We start from the raw sequence: 17,193 nt of genomic DNA, 5'->3' as shown, positions 1-17,193 counted from the left end.
GAGCAACTGAACTGGGCCAGACCTGGGGATGGCATTCTGGGACTCAGGATGGGAGGGCCCAAGGGAGCCATCTATACTGCCCACGACTGGGGAGGGGGCCCTGGGGAAGCTGACCTGGGCTGGGGGGTGCTGGCCAGGAGTTGGGGGAAGAGACCGGAGTTGTAGGCACCACGCCAGACTTGGAGGACAGATTCTGCTAGGGGAAACAGAGGGAGTGACTCCGGAAAAGGGTCTCTAAGCTGAGAGGCAGTGGGCTGCAAAGGGGGGAAACTGGTCAGGAGGGGCTGATGAGGGGGTCTGCCTGGAGGGTAGGATGCCGGACTGGCCCGGGGGAGCTGGGGGCTGGGCTGAGTGGCCAGAGGCCCCACTGAGGACCCTAACTCCAAGGTTGGAACTAATCCAGTAAGTCTCTTTGTAAGTGTGAGCACCCCCTCCCCCATATCATGTCCCTCCACCCCCTCCCAGGTGAGTGGGAAATCAAACCAGGGACCAGGAGTCACCAATAGAGAACCCCAGGGGGTCCTTGAGTGGCACAGACAGCCTCTCAGACATGGGCTGTTCTCCCTGGAGGACACCCAGCATCAGAGACCCAGCAGCATGGCCTCTGGGGGATGGCACGGTGGTGATGCTGACCCTCAGCTGGAAAGAGACATATTCAAGGACAACAGGCACGCTGGCTGATAACAGAGGGGCCTGGTGCTTTGACATGCTGTCGGACCCTGACACTGACTGACAAAAAAGAGGGGAGGAATGGCTTCATGGGGCCCTGGGCCTTCCGGAAAGGCCCACTGGGGAAGGCAGACACAGGAGACCCCAACATACACCCCTTGCTCCCACAGTGGGCATATATGGGGGGCCCCTCTGGGCTTGCACACCACGTGGGTGCTACAGCACAGACACCCTTGTCCTGCACACCCCATCCAGGATGGACCCTGGAGACACTGAGCCTCATACCCTCCTGGGAGGTTTGGGGGCACAGGAGCAGGAACTGTGGCATTTTTGTTCTCTTCAAGGAGCACCCAGAGCCAGCTGGCAGAGGCTGCACATGCACTTGTGCAGCCACAGGGGTTTACTAACACCTACTGTGTACAAAACACTCCCCTGCCCACTCAGAGCTAGTGGGGAAGTAAGCCATCAATGAGATAAGCAAATACATAATTTTTATGTGCAACTTCAACGTGACCACAAAGGGGAATTTCTCAAGTCACAAGAGCATGGAAGGATGACAAGGGTTGGGGGTGGGGGTGGGGGCAGGGTGAGGTCACAGAAGGTCTCCCTGATGAAGGTACTTGAAGGCCACCTTGGCTCTGGGAGAGGGTGGCTCATGGTCTGAGTGTGACAGGTCCCTACAGAATCCTGCCTAAGCCTGTCACCACCTCCCAGGGCCTTTTTTGGGACAGGCCTAGCAATACTGTAGGATCAGGGGGGCATTTTTTCAGAGCGTGTGAGGCTTGCCTAGGGTAGTTTATCCATTCCCAAACAAATCCCAGCCAAATAGGGCTCCTATATGTTGATCCTACAATAACAGTTTTATTCTGTCCAAGGCTTGTTTACTTAGGGGCACAATGGGGGATTGTGGCGGCTGCAGAGTACGTGGGTGGGGTCACGAAGCAGCGGTCACAGCTGTAAAGAGACAACTGAGGGTCCAGGATGGCCTCATGGGCAGGGCAAGGGCAAGGCCTCTTACAGAAATTGAGGTCCCCAAGGCTTGAAGTTCAAGGACTCTTTCCTGGCCCCAGACCTGCAACCAAGTGCAGCGGCACCAGAGCTGAACCTCTGAGTCCTGCTCCTTCCCTGGCATGGAGGGGACAGGGAGGGTGGTGATGCCCCCAGCCACGGCCACAGGTGGCCACCTGAGTGCGCCCTCCAGAGCCAGTGGCCGCTTCATAAACAAGCAGCACACCAGTTTGAACTTGCTGGCTGTGACCCGGGAGGAACTGGGAGTTGGGGGTTGGGCTGAGGCAGGAAATTACCAACAACACTAGGGGTCTGCAGCACAGAAGGAGTTGAAATGATGCCCTGCAAGTGGCGTGAGGAGCTCCCAGCAGAAGCAGCACCATCTGCCGCTCCCCGGCCCCGCCATACGTTGTGCAGGAGCTGCAGATAGGATGCTGCCGTGGAAGCCTGGTCCACAGGTCTCTGACTTCAGTTTCAGTGCCATCTATGTTCAGACAGCCTAGCTGGTGACAGAGGAAGCCCACCTTCCTGCAAGTACACTGGACAGAAGGGTCCCTCCGGGGGTCCTGAGGGCTCTAGTGCCCTTCCTCCTCCAGCCCCCCCTTGGGGGACTTCCTTCCACTTCCTTCCTGGGCAGCGATGCCCATATCTGGCGAGTTGGGCAATGCTGTACCACTGTCTTTTCTCCTTGCATAATCTTCCCTATTCTAAGCCTCCTATTTTCTTGATCCACTGGGTGGATGGTGTGTCACTGATATTAACTGTCCCTGCAGAGGTTGTCAGGTCTGAGGTGTCCACTAAAGAATCTCTTTGTGCTCATGGTTTGACCCAGACTGGTGGCCTGTCTGCCTAACCCAGCTCAGCCCTGCCGACTGGCCAGGCTCCAGGCTTCTCCTGCCCATCACCCATCTCCCACTGTCCGCCCCTTGCCGCTCTCCCAACCGCCCTCCCTCGCTCACACCTGGGGGGGTGAATTAAATCATAGTGGCCTGATATCCCTCTAGGTTGTCCTTCCTCTTCAGGTCCCTGGGTAGCCCCCACCCTCACCTCTGACTCGCCCACCATGGGCCTGGTGGATGGTCTCCAGGATGCGGACTGCCCTGCCCTGTGCCCCAGCTTCTTCCCCAGGCTGGGCAGAATGCAGGCTATGAGATATTCTTTCCGTAGCTGAGGGGGTGGGCTAGCTGATCATCCTTCATGTAGCCTACCATGCACAGACATACACACAGAAGACCCTCAAGGCCCCTGCCCTTAGAAGCGGTCCTGCAGGTAGCAGTGTCTAACCCTGCACAAGGATGTCACAACCTGTCTTGGGTTCACAACCTCTCACCCCCATCCTTACCTCGAGGGGTGAGCCACACTGAGCAGTCACTTACATAAGTCCTTTACATATTCGCTGCTCTGAGGGAGCTCCTGGAATTAAGCCTGTTCAGCTCTGATGGCAGAATCCAGATGTCCCCCTGCACCTTGGGCTTGACCCTGCGCTGGGGGTTAGAACCCTAGCCTTCCAGAGCCTCCTCTCCCAGCGCCCTGGGCAAGTCACTTCCACTCTTGGCATTCAGTGTCCTTACATATAAAATCAGGGGCTAGACCAGACAACCTCAATAGATCGCTTACTATTCTGTAGCTCCTCGTGGCCTGGAATTTGCTATTTCAGACTCTCCCCTGTATTTTCCGTTAGTTCTCACTAGTTTTCTAAACAACGTTAAAAAAAAAAGATGTTATTGCTTTCTTTCTGATTATAAAAGCATTATAAGCTTATCATTAAAAAAAATTGGAAACTACAGCTAAGTGTAAAGAGGAAACAATGCTGTCGAGCCCGCTCCCAGAGGCCACGGGCACCAACACCACCACGCGGCCGCCCCTCCTTTTTGGGCCCAGACTCAGAGACAGCCCAGGTTTCTACCCTGGGCGATGCCTGTGCTCCGGCTCCCAACTCCCGCCCTGCCAGAGCAGTGTCCATTGGATATTTTTGTGAAGTGTGAGCTCCCTCCTCTGCTCTCAGCGGACACTCAGGACTCCTGGAGTTGCCCTGGTTGGGCGGGTCCCGCTGGGACTCAGCAGGCTTCTTGTCCAGGACTCTGCAGCCCCAGGGTTTGCTCAAGGGATGAAGTCCCATCCAAGATAAACTTTGCGGAGGAGAACAGGCAAGACCCTACATCGCAGACTGACCTTGAGCCAAATTCAGATCACTGGCAACTTTCTCTGAGCCCCAGTGGGGAATTCAGGCAGAACAGCTATGACAGTAAATTGTGGCTGCTGCCTCAGGAGACCCCGTGACCTCCTCACACCCCTCGGTTCCTGTTTCCCCAACTTCTCTCCCCTTAGTCCAGTCAGTCACAGGGGGCACCTGCCCTGCAATGACAGAGCCTCCCATCTTTCAACTGGCCTCGTTTATCCAGACATGGGAAAGAGCCAAGGGCTGGGGCTGGAGGAGCAGGAACATGGGAAAGTCTACCCCAGGCCCGGGCAGTCTGCAGGGGCTATTAGTACCTGTTGCCTCAAGAAAAGCCTCAGAGCACCTGTCAGGAGGAGGTGAGAGAGGCAAGGACATGCCCTGTGCTGTTTCGTCCCAGAGCCCTGATTGGCAGAGAGTGACCTGCCAATACTGTGGGCAGCAGACAGAAGATGCACCCCAGGGATGCCAGGCTCCACTCCAGGCCCTGGGAGCAGTGATGGGGCCATTGGATGGACTCTGGTCTTTGCCCTGGAGAAGCCCAGCAGCCCTGCCCTACACTGTGGCAGCCTTGAGCAGTCTCTGCCCCAGTCGGCTGGCAGCTGGTTGGCACTCTGGGAAGTAACTTTGGTTTCTGACCCCAGCAGTCCTGAGGGTGGAGGGCAGCCCTGCATAATGCTTCTCCCAAACCCAACTCACATCTCCCCGGAGGACATTCCTTCTCTTCCCTCCTGAAGGTCAAGTCAGGATGCCCTACAGGGAAGTAAGGTGGCTTTTCCAGTCCCCTCACCCTTGCTGCCATCTGTCCCACGGTGCCTGACATCCCTGCCCATCCCTGGCTTCCAGGGATGAGAGTACACCACTGCCCACCTAACCTGGGCCCTTGCCCTGGATACTGGTGAATGTTCCGTGGGGTCTCTCTCCTTCCAGCCAAACTCTTGCCCCATCCCCTTCCCCCACCCTCACTACCAAGTCCATGTACCAAGTCCCCCTGCCCCCTCACCCACTCTCCCCATAGGAGTAACTGCCGTGGTACAGACAATGGGGCTGTATTGATTAGTACAATTCCTGGGCACCTCCGGCTCGTCTCCCCGGGAGCTAGGACAATGCAGCTTTGATACACAGAGCAGATTCTCAGCAGGTCCTTGGGCTGGGGGAACCCTCACACCCCCATTCTCCTCCCCCGTGCCCCCACCACACAGCTAACTCTTCCTGCTCCTTTGCACAGTTGCAACTTTCTGGGTCACTTTGGCTGGTGTCTGTCTCGCTGGCTGGCTGTGCCTGCCCCTCCCTGGCACAGACCACTCAGCCCCTCTCCCCACCCGCAGCCCAGCCTCCCAGCCTGCCTGGCACCAGGGAGAGGGGCTTGACCTTCTGGAAGGTGACTGACCTGTTCTGGGGAGGAGGGGGCCACAGGTCCCTGAGCCGCGGCCATCCCAGGGTGAGCACTTGGAGCGGAGCGTGCGTGCGTGTCTCCTCCGCTCATTCACACCTCTGCCAGCTCCAGGCGACACTGATGCATCCCCTGCCCCTTCCACTGCCGGCTGGGCAGCATCAATTACTTTCACCTCATCTCCTCCCGAAGCTCTGCCTCCCCCCTCCTCTGGCCCTCCCCCTCCGGCCAGTTCCCCTGCAGCCCAGCGCGGATGCTCCACGGCTAGAGCGAGGCGTGGGGTTTGTTGTGTTTCTCCCTTGTTCCCAGCAAGTTATTGGAACAAAAAACACACACACACACTCGCAACCACAGGGTGAGGCAGAGCGGGTACAGCAGAGAGAGAGGGCGGCTCACTCCCAACCTAGAACAGGGTCTGGGGCCCAGATGCTTCTGAGCACACAGGCCTGGCACTTGGTGGGCTCCTGGTAGGCTGACTGGGTGCCACTTGGGACTCGAGATAGTGGAGGGGCAGGAAGAAGGGGGCGCAGCCCACAGGGCACTACCAGAGCATCTCAGACTTCCTAGAGTGCTGCAGACTGGGGGATAAGGGGCCCTGGAGTAATCCCCTGGGAGCTAGGGACCCCCAACCAGCCAAGATGATGGAGCGTCCCCATTGGAGAATGTGACTGACCGTGCAAAAATACTCTGGCCCCATGAACTGCACTGTCACCTGTCTGAAGAAAGATGGCCTTAGCCAAGAGCTACCACAGAGTCCAAAGTGGGGCTGCAGAAGACAGACCCTTGGGGATTTGTATTGTGATGCCCAGAACCTGAGGTGTTCACTCTGGGAGTGTGTGCTGAATGGGTTGGGTACAGGCCAGCACATGACTGGGGTGGGACATCACACAGACCCACCCAGTCCCTCTTCTCTGAGGCCACACTCACTGGTCAGTCTCCAGCTGATGCCCAGGAAGGTGGGCATGAATATTCTGGTCCAGGAAAGGCACAACTGATAAGTTGGAAACTGGTAAGTTGGCCAAGGGGCTGGTACGTGGTAGGATCTCAGTAAACACCTGTCAGATGGAAGGACGTACAAATTCTGCTGTAAAAGACAGCTTTCCATGAGTTTGGTAAGTGTGGTGACCCCAATGGGAACATGGCAAGATGACTTTAAAAGGAAAAAAAAGGGCAAAGGCCTTAGAGTCAGACAGGCCAAGGGTCAAACCCCAGCTCCTGCCTAAGCAGATCAATCGATCTATTGGTCTATCTATCATCTATCTATCTATCTATCTATCTATCTATCTATCTATCTATCTATCTATCTATCTTCTTAGGCAAGTCACTTAACTTGTCTGGTCTTAGTTTCTTCATCTCTAAAATGGGGATTGTATCCACTCATCGAAGCTAGTGAGCATTATAATAATAGTGTTAGATAATACATACTAAGTGCTTACTATGAGCCAGACGCCGTCCTAAACACTTTTTATATGCAGTAACTCATTGAGTTTTCCCAATAGCTCCTTGAGGTAGATGTGTTATTAAGCCCATCTAGGGGGAGAAGAGGGGGGCTGACCTTGGCTCAAGTAAGTCTCCTCAGAATGGCCTCAGACCCCAGTGACTGAGCTGCTCCCTGGCCAGCCTCATGCAGCCGGGTACCCAGACACGCTCTGCTGACTTCCTGCAAGCCCAGACTGAGGGCCAAAGCCCTGGCTAGGCCACTGGCTCCAGGAAGGCCCAGTCACCCATGATGCCCAAATGCTCACTTCCACCCAGGGTGGGCTCTGGGCTTGGCTGCCCTGGCCTGGGCTGGGTGCCCAGAACAGGCAGCCCTGGCTGGACAGCTTTCTCTGGCTCTGGCCACGGGGACAGGAGGCGGCAGGAGCCCAGCTGGGTCCTGGCCGTAATGAGGCCTCATTAGTGGGATCCAGCTGCTCCAGCCCCACTCAGGGAGGCCAACTCCCCCCAACCCCGCTTCTGACTTTTCTTAATAAGAGTGGGCATCCTTCCAGAGGGCTAAGGAGTCTAGGGGCTTTGTTGTGCCCTGTGACTCTGAGGGAAAGTCTTGCTGAGCCACGGCTGAGAAGTGCTTGGGGTGGCAGGGCTGCAGGGAAGCCGTGTGAAGGGAGGTGAGGGCACAGGGCTGAGTAGATGGGCTCCAGGAAGCCTGGGGATGGGAGGGAGACCAAGGGAAATGGAGGGCAGGTTCTGGGTCCAGAGAGGAAGCCTGAGGAATGTTGGGCCTTTTCCTCTGAATCTAGAAAGTGTCCATTTCATTGGGAGGTGGGGTTTGCACATCTAGGATCACCTAGGATCATCTAGTTGATTATCTAAGTCACTGATCAGGGTGTCCCAGCTAAGAGAGCCCCTCCTCTGTGCCAGTCCCTGAGCTAGGAGAAGACCCACTGTCAAACCCATGCTAGGAAAGCACCCACTGTGTGTCAGCCCCATGCCAGTGAGCCCCTGTGGTGTGCTAGGTCCTGCACTAGACCAGTGCCCCATGCATGCCAAATTCTGTGCCAGGCGAGGACCCATTATATGCCTAACTCTGAGCAGGGTGAGTACCTACTGTGCGCCTGGCACTCCACTAAGGGAGTGCCCAGTGTGTGCCATGTCTATACTAGCTGAGCACTTATCACATGCTGGGACTCATGCTAGGTGAGTGCCTAGTGACAGACAGACCCTCTACCAAGGGAGGGCCCAGCGTGTGCCAAGCCCTGTGCTCGGTGAGCTCCCAATATGTGTCAAGCCTGTACCAATTGGGCACTTCCCACATGCCAGGACTTGGGCTGAATGAGTACCCACTGTGCACCAAGTCCTATGATGGACACTGCAAACAAGAAGTATCCAAACCTTCTCATCAGAGCATAACAGAACAGGTCAGGGTGGGGCAGCCCCAGGTGGTCTGAGGTGCTTGCAAAGCCTTCCAGGAAGAGGCACCCAGGGCCCTAGTGACTCTGCTCTTATTCATCACGAGGCTTCCCTGAGGTAGAAGCAACCGGTGCCCTCAAAGATGTGAGGACAGGCCAGTGAGGCTCACCAAGGCCTTTCTGCCCAAGAGGCTGTACGAGGGAGGAGTGGGCACAGGGGAGGGGACTGAGTCAGACAACTTGTGGACTTGGTGTGAGGCCGTGGAGTTCAAACTGACCCAGTGGGGCTCTCCTGTCCTGGGCTCTTCTCCTCCAGCTCCCTGTCCTCTGAGCCCTAAGCAGCCCAGACCCACATGTGTACAGAGTCACTAGGTCTCCATGAAAGAACCACCCCCACCTCCCACCCCCTGGTGCCCCCAAGCATCCCAGCTGCTCTCAGGCTTGGAGGCACCCTGGCCAGCTGGGTTCTTGCACAGCCCTGTCCTAGGAGCTGCTGAGGCGTGAGGGAGGCAGCTGAGCTGGCCTGGCAGAGACCATCTGGGCTGGGAGTGGGGAGAGGGACACGTGCAGCAGGCATGTGGGCCTGGGCACGTGCTGGGAAGTGGTTTGCCCTCCATGGGGCACTGGCCGCATGAAGGGCCCAGCAGAAGCTCCAAGGATGACATAGGGCGTCTTTGGACACTGAAGAGACCCATGTCTCACACCCCAAACCTGGGGCAAAGGGGGATGGAGGTGAGGACCCAATGGCAGGGGCCACTGCCCACTCCCAGCATACCAGGGCACAAATGGAAACAGAATCCATAGACCTGGGATAGTCCAAGTGCCACTGGCTTACTTGCATGGCCCTCAGCACCCTCTATCCTGCCCCAACATGGCATTCAGAGAAGAAGCATCCTTAGTCATTTGCCCTTAGGGGACCACAGGCACCTAACAAAGTCCTGATTCAGCTGCCTAGGTTAACTAGGGGAGTTGGCCCTCCTCAGAAGCTGTATCCTAGAGACAAACACTGAATGGAGGCAGCTTTGGTTCCAAACTGGAGCCCAAGAATAGCGTAGCCCAAGGTCATCAGCAGAGCTGAGAAAAAGGCAGGAATAGAATCTCGAGCAACCACTGGGGGTGCCCAGGGGACATGCTACGAGCCTCAGTCACAGCAGTGGCGGGCAGAAGTCAAAGAGCAGAGGGCATTGAGGAAACCAAGACCCATCTATCTTTAGGCACATCCTGGTGCTGGGAACGGGCGTCCCAAGGCAGCATTCCCTTCCACAAAGCGACTGGCCTGCTGGCTGGCTGAACCCAGGGTCTAGGAAGCTCAGCTCCGGCAGGGATTCTGGGACATTGTGATTCATGCTCCCTAAACTGCCCACGTGGGTCCCCCATCTCTCCTGCCTGCAGGCCCCAGTCCTTTCAGGGTCACTCCAGAGAAAACAAAGCAGCCAGCGAGTACTCAGAGGGTTTCTTAAGTTTCCTGGGACTCCTAATCTCTATGGAGGGAGGGGCAGGGCCACACCCCGCTTCCTGCGACAGACCCAAGGCAATTCTGTCCCTTCCAGGAAGGGCGAGGCCATTTCTGATTCTCACGACATCCACTGCTAGCAAATATTCAGGTCATGAGACCTCCATCTCTGCCCACATCTGAGAACCCAGAGTTCAGGTTGGCTCAGGAATACTTTGAGAAGCTTAGTTCATCCAATCAGAAGGGGGCCAGCCCAGAGCAGGCCCAAGGGGCCGGATGCTGGAAGTTCAGAACAGGGTAAGACAGAGGGTCCTCAGCCTGGAGCAGAACTGTCCAGCTTCCTCCCACAGACCATTCCCCTTGGACCAAATACTTTGAGTCCCAGCAATCTTTAGTGAGAGACAGGGCTTGTTTGGGGAGGGCTCAGCAGAGACCCTGAGCCAGTCAATCTTTCACTGAATGAGAGCAACAGGAGGGACTGATGTGGGGAAGGGAGGAGCCAAGGGAGGGGCCATGCTCAGTCACTGGCTCCCTCCCCTGACAGCTGCCCACTCTCGCTGGCTCCCAAAGCAAGATCCCAAGAGAAGAACTACAACCACTGCCCTTGGGGTAATAATCTGGCATCTCTGTCCTGGTTCCTGCTTCCAGTGCCAGCCTGCTCCGTCCATCAGTGAGCCGCCTTCCCTCACTTAGCGGGCCCTGCTCTTGCCTGCTGCCTCTCAGAGAGACTCTGGGGCAAGGGAGGATTGTGGCTTGGGGAAGGGAGCGAGAGAAGTTTCCCGAGATCAGGACAGGATTCAAGATGAAATGCTCTGTGCTACTTTTCAGAGTGGAAGTAGAGAAAAACCGGACAGGGTCTGAGAACCTCTTGATGAGCACATACTGAATGCTCCCCGTGGCAGGCAGAGCACAAGGTGGGAGTGGGGGTGGAGGTGCCAGGGTGTCCACCAGGGGACAACCCCAGGTGTCCTGCTGTCCTTCCAGCAGGACAAACTGCAGCCTTCTCTCCAGGGTCTCTTGTGGTGAGGATGGGGAGTGTATCTCCTGCCTCCTGGCAGCCTTTTGGGCTCTGTGGCAGAATCTGCCCTGCTATGGGCTCAGAGCTGGGTGAGGGACTGCCCACCTGAGCCTGGGACAGCCCTAGCCCTCAGGAGCCCAGGCAGTGCCAGACTCGGGGCCCCATGGAGACTCCCAGGCTGTCCTGTCACAGTAAGCAGCTGACAGCAGGCCCCAGAGGGGATGGTGCTCAGGACCCCTCACCCCCCACTGTCCTTTTCCCTGTACTCACCAGCATCCCTTTGGCACCTTTTCCTACCATGGCGGCGGTGGGCTGGGGGCTCTGGGGTCCCAGACCACACTCACAGGCTCAGCTTCTAGCACCTTTCAGAGCTCGGGCCTCAAGAACTGTGGAGAGAGTAGAGTGAGGTGAGGACCTGTCCCAGGAAGGCCAGGACGTGTGGCCCTGAGGGCTCTCCAGAACAGACAGTACAGGGCCCGGATCATCAGCTTGCAGTCCCTCTTTCCCTCCTGCCCTGGCCCCCCTCCACCAGGCTATTTCCCATCTTGCTCCTTTCCAGATGACCCTCCATCCAGCCCCCACCTCACTCTTCTTCCAACCTTTCCCCTGGATCCCTTGGTCTCCAGGCTTCCTGTCCCAATGGGCAAAGGTCTATTTTTGACTCTCCAGATGCCCAATTCTATAAAAGATAAAAAATGAACACAGAACTGGGACAGGGTCCAATTCCTTCATCGTCTCTATGAATGGCTTCAACCTTTCCCCTGAGAGGGAGTCAGCTTGGATCAGCACAACCTCCTCAACCTCACCCTAGCCAGGCAGCCAGGATGCTCCTTCCCTATCCTGGTGCCACGCAGCTCGGGCTCCAGGGCAGCTGGGTTTGTTATGTCACTAACTTGGACCAGAAGCTCTAGGCACACCAAACACAGCGTGTGTGGGCATGCCTCCCTACCCCTGCTTGGGCTGGCCCCTGCCTAGCACCTTCGCTCCTATTCGCCAGGTGAAATTCTACAAATCCTTTAGGACCCTGCTTAAGTATCACTTCTCCTCTGTAGCTTTTCCTGACACTCCTCTGACCTCAGCCCAGAATGAACAAATTTTTTCCTCCTTTCTGTGGTGTGCAGACTTCTACCAGTGTCCCTATCAACTCATATTAGACATATTTGCTTATAAGTCTGTCAACCACAGGTTGGCCAATCCTGAAGGGCTGGATGTGTTTCATTTACTCCTCTGCGCCCAGCACCTAGGGCAGCACTCATCTTGCAGGAAATGTTGGTGGAACTGAGTTGAACGGAAATAAACCGGTAAGGAGGAAACCTTGAAATGAGGGTCTGAGTCAGCTGGAGTCTTGTAGGAAGCCTCTGAGAGGCAATGTGGGGCTGGGGACAGATGGGAGGCTTGGCCATGTGGCATGCAGCTGTATGCAGGTTTAATGCCAGCCACAGATGGAAGAGGGGGGAATTTTTGACAGGTCACAGGAGAGGAAACAACCTTGGGGGAGCCTCAAAGAATTCCTCCCCAGGAGGAAAACACGGGGTCAGATGGACAAGGACATTCAACTTCCACAGAGCCTGGTCCCAGGAAGGATCCGGCTCAGCCTCTGGGATCTTCTCTGGGTCCTCCCAGGGAGCAGACTCTACTCCCAAGGCTGTTTGGTGCCACTCTGCCCAACTTGCGTCCACCTCAAGGGCCATGTCTCACTCACAGGCCCAGGAAGTCATCGGAAGGCTAGAAAAGAGGAAGAAGCTATTTTTTGCCTATACAAACCAGCCCTGGGCTACCTGAGGCTTCTGCCCTGGCCACCAGTGTTCTGTACAACCTTCTCCTCAGGGCAGGGCCAAGTGGGGACGTGACTTGTGACCATTTCCCTTTGGTTAGTCACCCAGGCTGGCCTTCCTGCCTCTCAGTGTGGTGTCCCTAAAGAGGTCCCTGCTCATGGCTTTGGTCTCCTAGAGGCAGCCAGGATAAGAGGGGTTATGCTCCCCTAGAAGATCATACCCTTGTCCACCTCACTCACAGCACCCCTCCCTCTGAGCTGTAAACTGTAGATTTGACGTTCTCAAAGCTATCTCTCTTCGACCAACAAATAATCACGACAATGATGACAGTAATGACAACAGATGGCATTATTAAGAGTCACCTCATGGGTTGTGAATATGCCCTCTGGTCAGGTGAGTAAACTGAGGATACTCTGTCTTGGAACTTAGGGTACAGGGTGCTATCTCTGAGCACTGCAAATACAGTCCTTGTGGGCAGGGTGCTTACAGATTAGTGGAAAAAAGACGGCTTTATGGTCATTTCCAGGACAGCAAGTTGGATGTAAAGCACCTGCTTTTTCTCCTGCCTCTGTCATTTCTGTTAAATGGCCCCATCCATCCATTCAAAAAGTACCACCTGATCACCAGGCCCTCTCCTAGGGGTTGGGCATCCACATTTCTCAGGCACCAGACCTGCCCCTAACCTAGAATGGGCCACCATTGACCAGCAGTGGGTCAGAGTCAGTTTAGCATGTGATAAAGAGTTTGGGCTCTGGACCTGGCTCTGCCACTCACTAGGTATGTGAATTCAAGCAATTTACTTAACCTCTCCGAGCCTCAGTTTTCTCAGTCTGGAAGGTGGGTCTAATCCTACTTCCTTTGTATGTTCTGCTGAAGTTGGAAGTTTCTGCTTCATTTTTGACTCCACTACACGTCCTCCACTTTTTCCTTCCCTCCAATCCATTAATCTTCCCCCAACTCCTAAAGCCCCAGTTCTCTCCAGGAGTTCTCCACAGCCAACAGGATATGGCCTAAATTGTTCAGCAGGCATTTGGGGGTGGCCACAATTCAATTCATCTATTCCCCAAATATTTATTTTAGGCTTGCTCTGGGTCAGACCTGTGCTGGGCATCAAAAATGCCTCAGTCTCTGCCCTGCTGCAGCTTACAGGCTGGGGGAACAAATGAAACTGGTGACTCAAATGTGTATCAGTAAAGCCTTCGATAAAGGGTGTGAAAGTGAAAGAGTCTTTTTACACCAAGGGAACTTGGCCTTGTCTAAGAGTTACCGAGGACTTTCCTGAGGAAGTGATGTTTAAGAGTCAGAGGGAGTTAATTAGGCAATAGTGAGGAAGAGAAGAGGAAGAGAGATTCAAACAAATGAAATAATATGTGGAAAGACCATTGGGCTGGGGCTCAGGTAGCCAGGGAGAAAGCAGCCAAAGATGAAGGTGGACAGATAAGCAGCGTCAGGGTCTTCAGGGCCTCAGTTTTGGTTTTTATCCTGAGGGCAATGGCAGCTACTGAAGTCTTTAAAGCAGAGTTGTAGCTGTGAGGAGGAGTAGTTGATGGAGCATGCACTTTGAAAACATCACCCTAGATTAGTGCGGAGAAAGGACTGGAGGGAGGCGGTGGTGGAAGAGAGGATATCAGTTAGGAATAGGCCAGGCCAGAGATGAGGGGACTTGGATCAGGAAGGTGGCAATGGGGTGGAGAGAGATGCACAAATTTGAGAAAAATATAGAAAGTAACTTTGGCAGGACTTGGAGATGAATTGGACTTGGGGGCTGAGGGGTAAGGTGGGGTCTCTGGTTTCTGGAGGTGTAATAGGAAGAAGCCAGTGCCAGTGTGAGACAGGAATGCTGGAGAGGCTGCAGGTTTGGAATGGGGAGAAGATCAGCAGGACTGAGTGAGCTGCGTTTGAGTTGTCTGTGAGCCACCAAAGGGTGATGCTAAGGGGGTAGTCTTAGGACCCTGGCTTACCTTTACAGTCTCATTGCTCAGTCTTGCCTCTCCTCCAAACAGGACTGTCAGGTCAATCAATTTTAAGAGTCAAGTCCTGGAGTCCTCACTAGGTAGATATAGACCTCACAGTTTCCAGGAAAGATAGTGGAGGAAGCATAATCTCCATTTGCTGTGATGGAGGGTATGGATAGGCTGTAGGAGTAGGGGAGGGACCTCAGTTCTGCCTAGATCCAAGGTCGGCTACCTGTGGCCACTTGTGGCCACCTGTAGGCCACCTATCCAGCCTTCCCGGAGGGTTCTTGCTTCATGCCTTCCCTCTTTTTTGAGCACCCTTGTCCCCATTTCCGTTTGTATATACCCTACCCATCTTCAAAACTTGTCCCAATGCTATTCTCGTCCGGAAGCCTTCTTTTCTCCTCCCAGTTGCAGTCAATCTTTCCACGGTACACACAAAGCACGCTGTGTACATCTGATTAACATGCTCCTCACACACAGCCGTTGCGGCATGGTTATTTGTGTCCAAATCTGCTTTCCCCACCAGCTGGAGAAATCATCTAGGGCAGAGGTGTGATTCTTCTGTGTGCCCGGAGCTGGGCACTGAGCGGGTACCGCCGCAGTCGCAGTGTAGGCCGAGTAAGGGAGCGTTTTCTCTGCGGTCTTTGGAAACACTTAGGCATGCTCAGTGCTACCCATTAGTCCCTTCCTATAACTAGTCCCAATCTTCTGATGCTCCCTCACTTTTGAGGGTCTTTAATCTCTTAGGTTCTTGCCTACTTCTCCACTCCTCACCCTCTCTAGCCTTTATCTCCTAGCGGCCGAAGCATCAGGCTTTCAGCAAAGAAACAGAACCTGGCTGTGTACAAGAGCTGTCAGACAGTCAGGGACGCGGCTCCTTTAAGAGTGACCCGCGAAGGGCGTGGTCTGCGGAGAGCAGGCCCGAAAGGGGGCGCGGCTCCTTTAAGAAGCAGCCGGCAAGCTGAGAGGAGGCCCCAGAACGGCAGGAAGAGGCGAGGTCGCTTTCGGAGCTGCTGCACCTCCTGGAGCGCCCCGATTCCTCGAAGCGGGGCGCGTCCACCTTAATCCGAGTGCGAGGCGATGGGGGCGGGCGTTACATCAGCCGCCACGTGTGGGCCTCTGAGCTGGTGAGGGGGCGGCAGCCCCGCCCCCGGTCCCTGCGGTGGAAAAGTACCGGGGCGCCCAGGTCCCCGCCCCCTTGCCCCTCCCCCGGGCCGGCTACGGCCCCTCCCGGCCCTCCGGGAAAGCCCCCCCTCCCGCCCTGCCCGGGCCCCGCCGCTTGGCCCCGCCGCTTTCTCCCGCCCGGCAGTGGCTGCGGGGTGCGGGGCGCCGGCTAGGGGTGGGCGCCCCGGGCTGCTAGGCCCCTGCTCTCACCTGCGGCCGCCCGGGCTCGCCCTACGTGCACCCGGAATGAAGGCTGGGGTGGGGAGGACGCAGATTCTTTCCGGGGTAGCAGCCCCCAAAGAACACCACGGGCATAGCCCCTTCCCAAAGCCGTGGCCGGGAGCCGCGGACAAAGACACCCCGAGGGCGCCGAGACTCCCTGTCGCGGCTTCCCGGGACCTGCGGGCGCGCGGGAACCCGCACCCGGCCGGCGAGTGGGCGGGCAGATAGGGAGGCCGGCCGGCTGGAGGGACCAGATAGGCAGCCAGGCCGGCCAGCAGGGCGAGGACATGGAAAGCCGGAGCTCGCATGCCGGGCACAGACCGGGCCCGCTGGTTCTCGTCGCCCGCAGGCCCCCGGCGCGCAGACCCACTGGCGCCTCAGACAGACGCTTTGGTTCCGGCACTGCCCGCACATCCTTGCGCCCGTCGCCCGGGACCGAACCGAAGTCGGCACGCAGCTCCCCCTCCTCCGGGAGCGCCCCCTCGCCCCGCGCCACCGTTCCTGCCCGCTTCAGCTCCTCGGTGACACTGGTGACACCCAGACGCGCGCACCTACCCCGACCTTTCCGGCGAGACAGACCATCCCCGTGCGTGCACCCACACTCTTACCCACAGATGCCCGCATGCATGCGCGATCACACACACACACACACACACACACACAGCCCCGCGGATTGTGTGTCCGACGGCAGGACTGACTGAGGCGCAGCCGCAGCCGCAGCGCCCCCTTCCCCCAGCCCCTTACCATGCTGCAGCCCCCGGCCCGGGCGTGCTGGGTCCGCACCGCGGTGCACCCAGGTGGTTTTCTTAAAGGGAAAGTTGCATCAGCCTCCTGAGGCTCAGTGCTGCCGTGAGTCCGCCCGCCCCGCCGCGCCACTCGCCGCTCCTCCAGAGCTAGTTGTGTTTTGGTTTCGGGGAGGCGGGGGCCAAGAGTTTGGTGAAAGTTTGGAGAGTGAAGAAGGCTTGGGAGACCTAGCCAAGTCCCTCCCCTCTCTGAACAGCTCCCCTGGCCGCCCTGCCTCCCCCCCATCTCATCCCCACCCTGGCCGACTTCTTAGGCTCCTCCTCCCAGGGAATAAAATTACAAGTCGCTCCAGCTTTTAGATGATTGATCCTCACGAACCCCTGGGAGTGGGCTCTGTAAAGGAGCCCCCTTCTCCGTCCCTGCCTCGCTGCCCTCCAGCTGGGGCCCTTGGAGGAAGCAGATGTCGTCCCCTTCGGGCTAGGCTGGAATGAAGCTAGAAGGCCTTGGGCACTCGGGGTGCTGAGGCTTGAGTTAGCCTGAAAGGCCCCCGGCTTTCTGCGCCTGCGTTCCCCCTAGAGAGAAGTCAGAGCAAATTCCATTCCCTTTGGAGCAGTGCCGCTAGGGACTGTGGGCACAGCTGGGTAAGGCCTGGGTCCTACTCCTTGGAACTGGAGGGCTGGGGGTCCTTTCTCCACGGACCCTCCTTTGACCACGGATTTGGTCAGCCCTACTCTGGCAGTTGTATTACAGGGGCTACAGACACC

At 56.6% G+C, this 17,193-nt stretch overlaps 1 protein-coding gene across 5 annotated transcripts in view; it reads right to left on the bottom strand.

The window, feature by feature from the left end:
* Nucleotides 1-16,692, bottom strand: part of SLC6A9 (solute carrier family 6 member 9) — a 30,697-nt gene extending 14,005 nt beyond the window's left edge. Inside the window, exons 1-2 of one of the 5 annotated variants that reach the window (XM_010948813.3) lie at nt 16,430-16,692; nt 10,837-10,952 (exon numbers count right to left, since the gene is read on the bottom strand). In XM_010948813.3, the coding sequence (XP_010947115.2) occupies nt 10,837-10,866 (30 nt within the window). In that variant the 5' untranslated portion in view covers nt 10,867-10,952; nt 16,430-16,692. Of the gene's footprint in view, nt 1-110; nt 233-5,239; nt 5,422-10,836; nt 10,953-15,673; nt 16,179-16,429 lie in introns of those variants that run through there. The other 4 variants (XM_074376624.1, XM_074376626.1, XM_074376625.1 and 1 more) reach the window with 4 other exon arrangements.
* Between the last annotated feature and the right edge of the window lie 501 nt (nt 16,693-17,193).

This window comes from Camelus bactrianus, chromosome 13 (genome assembly GCF_048773025.1).
Source record: "Camelus bactrianus isolate YW-2024 breed Bactrian camel chromosome 13, ASM4877302v1, whole genome shotgun sequence".
Lineage (NCBI taxonomy): Eukaryota > Metazoa > Chordata > Mammalia > Artiodactyla > Camelidae > Camelus > Camelus bactrianus.
Note: the sequence above shows the minus strand (reverse complement) of the source record. Positions and strands in the feature narration are given on the sequence as shown.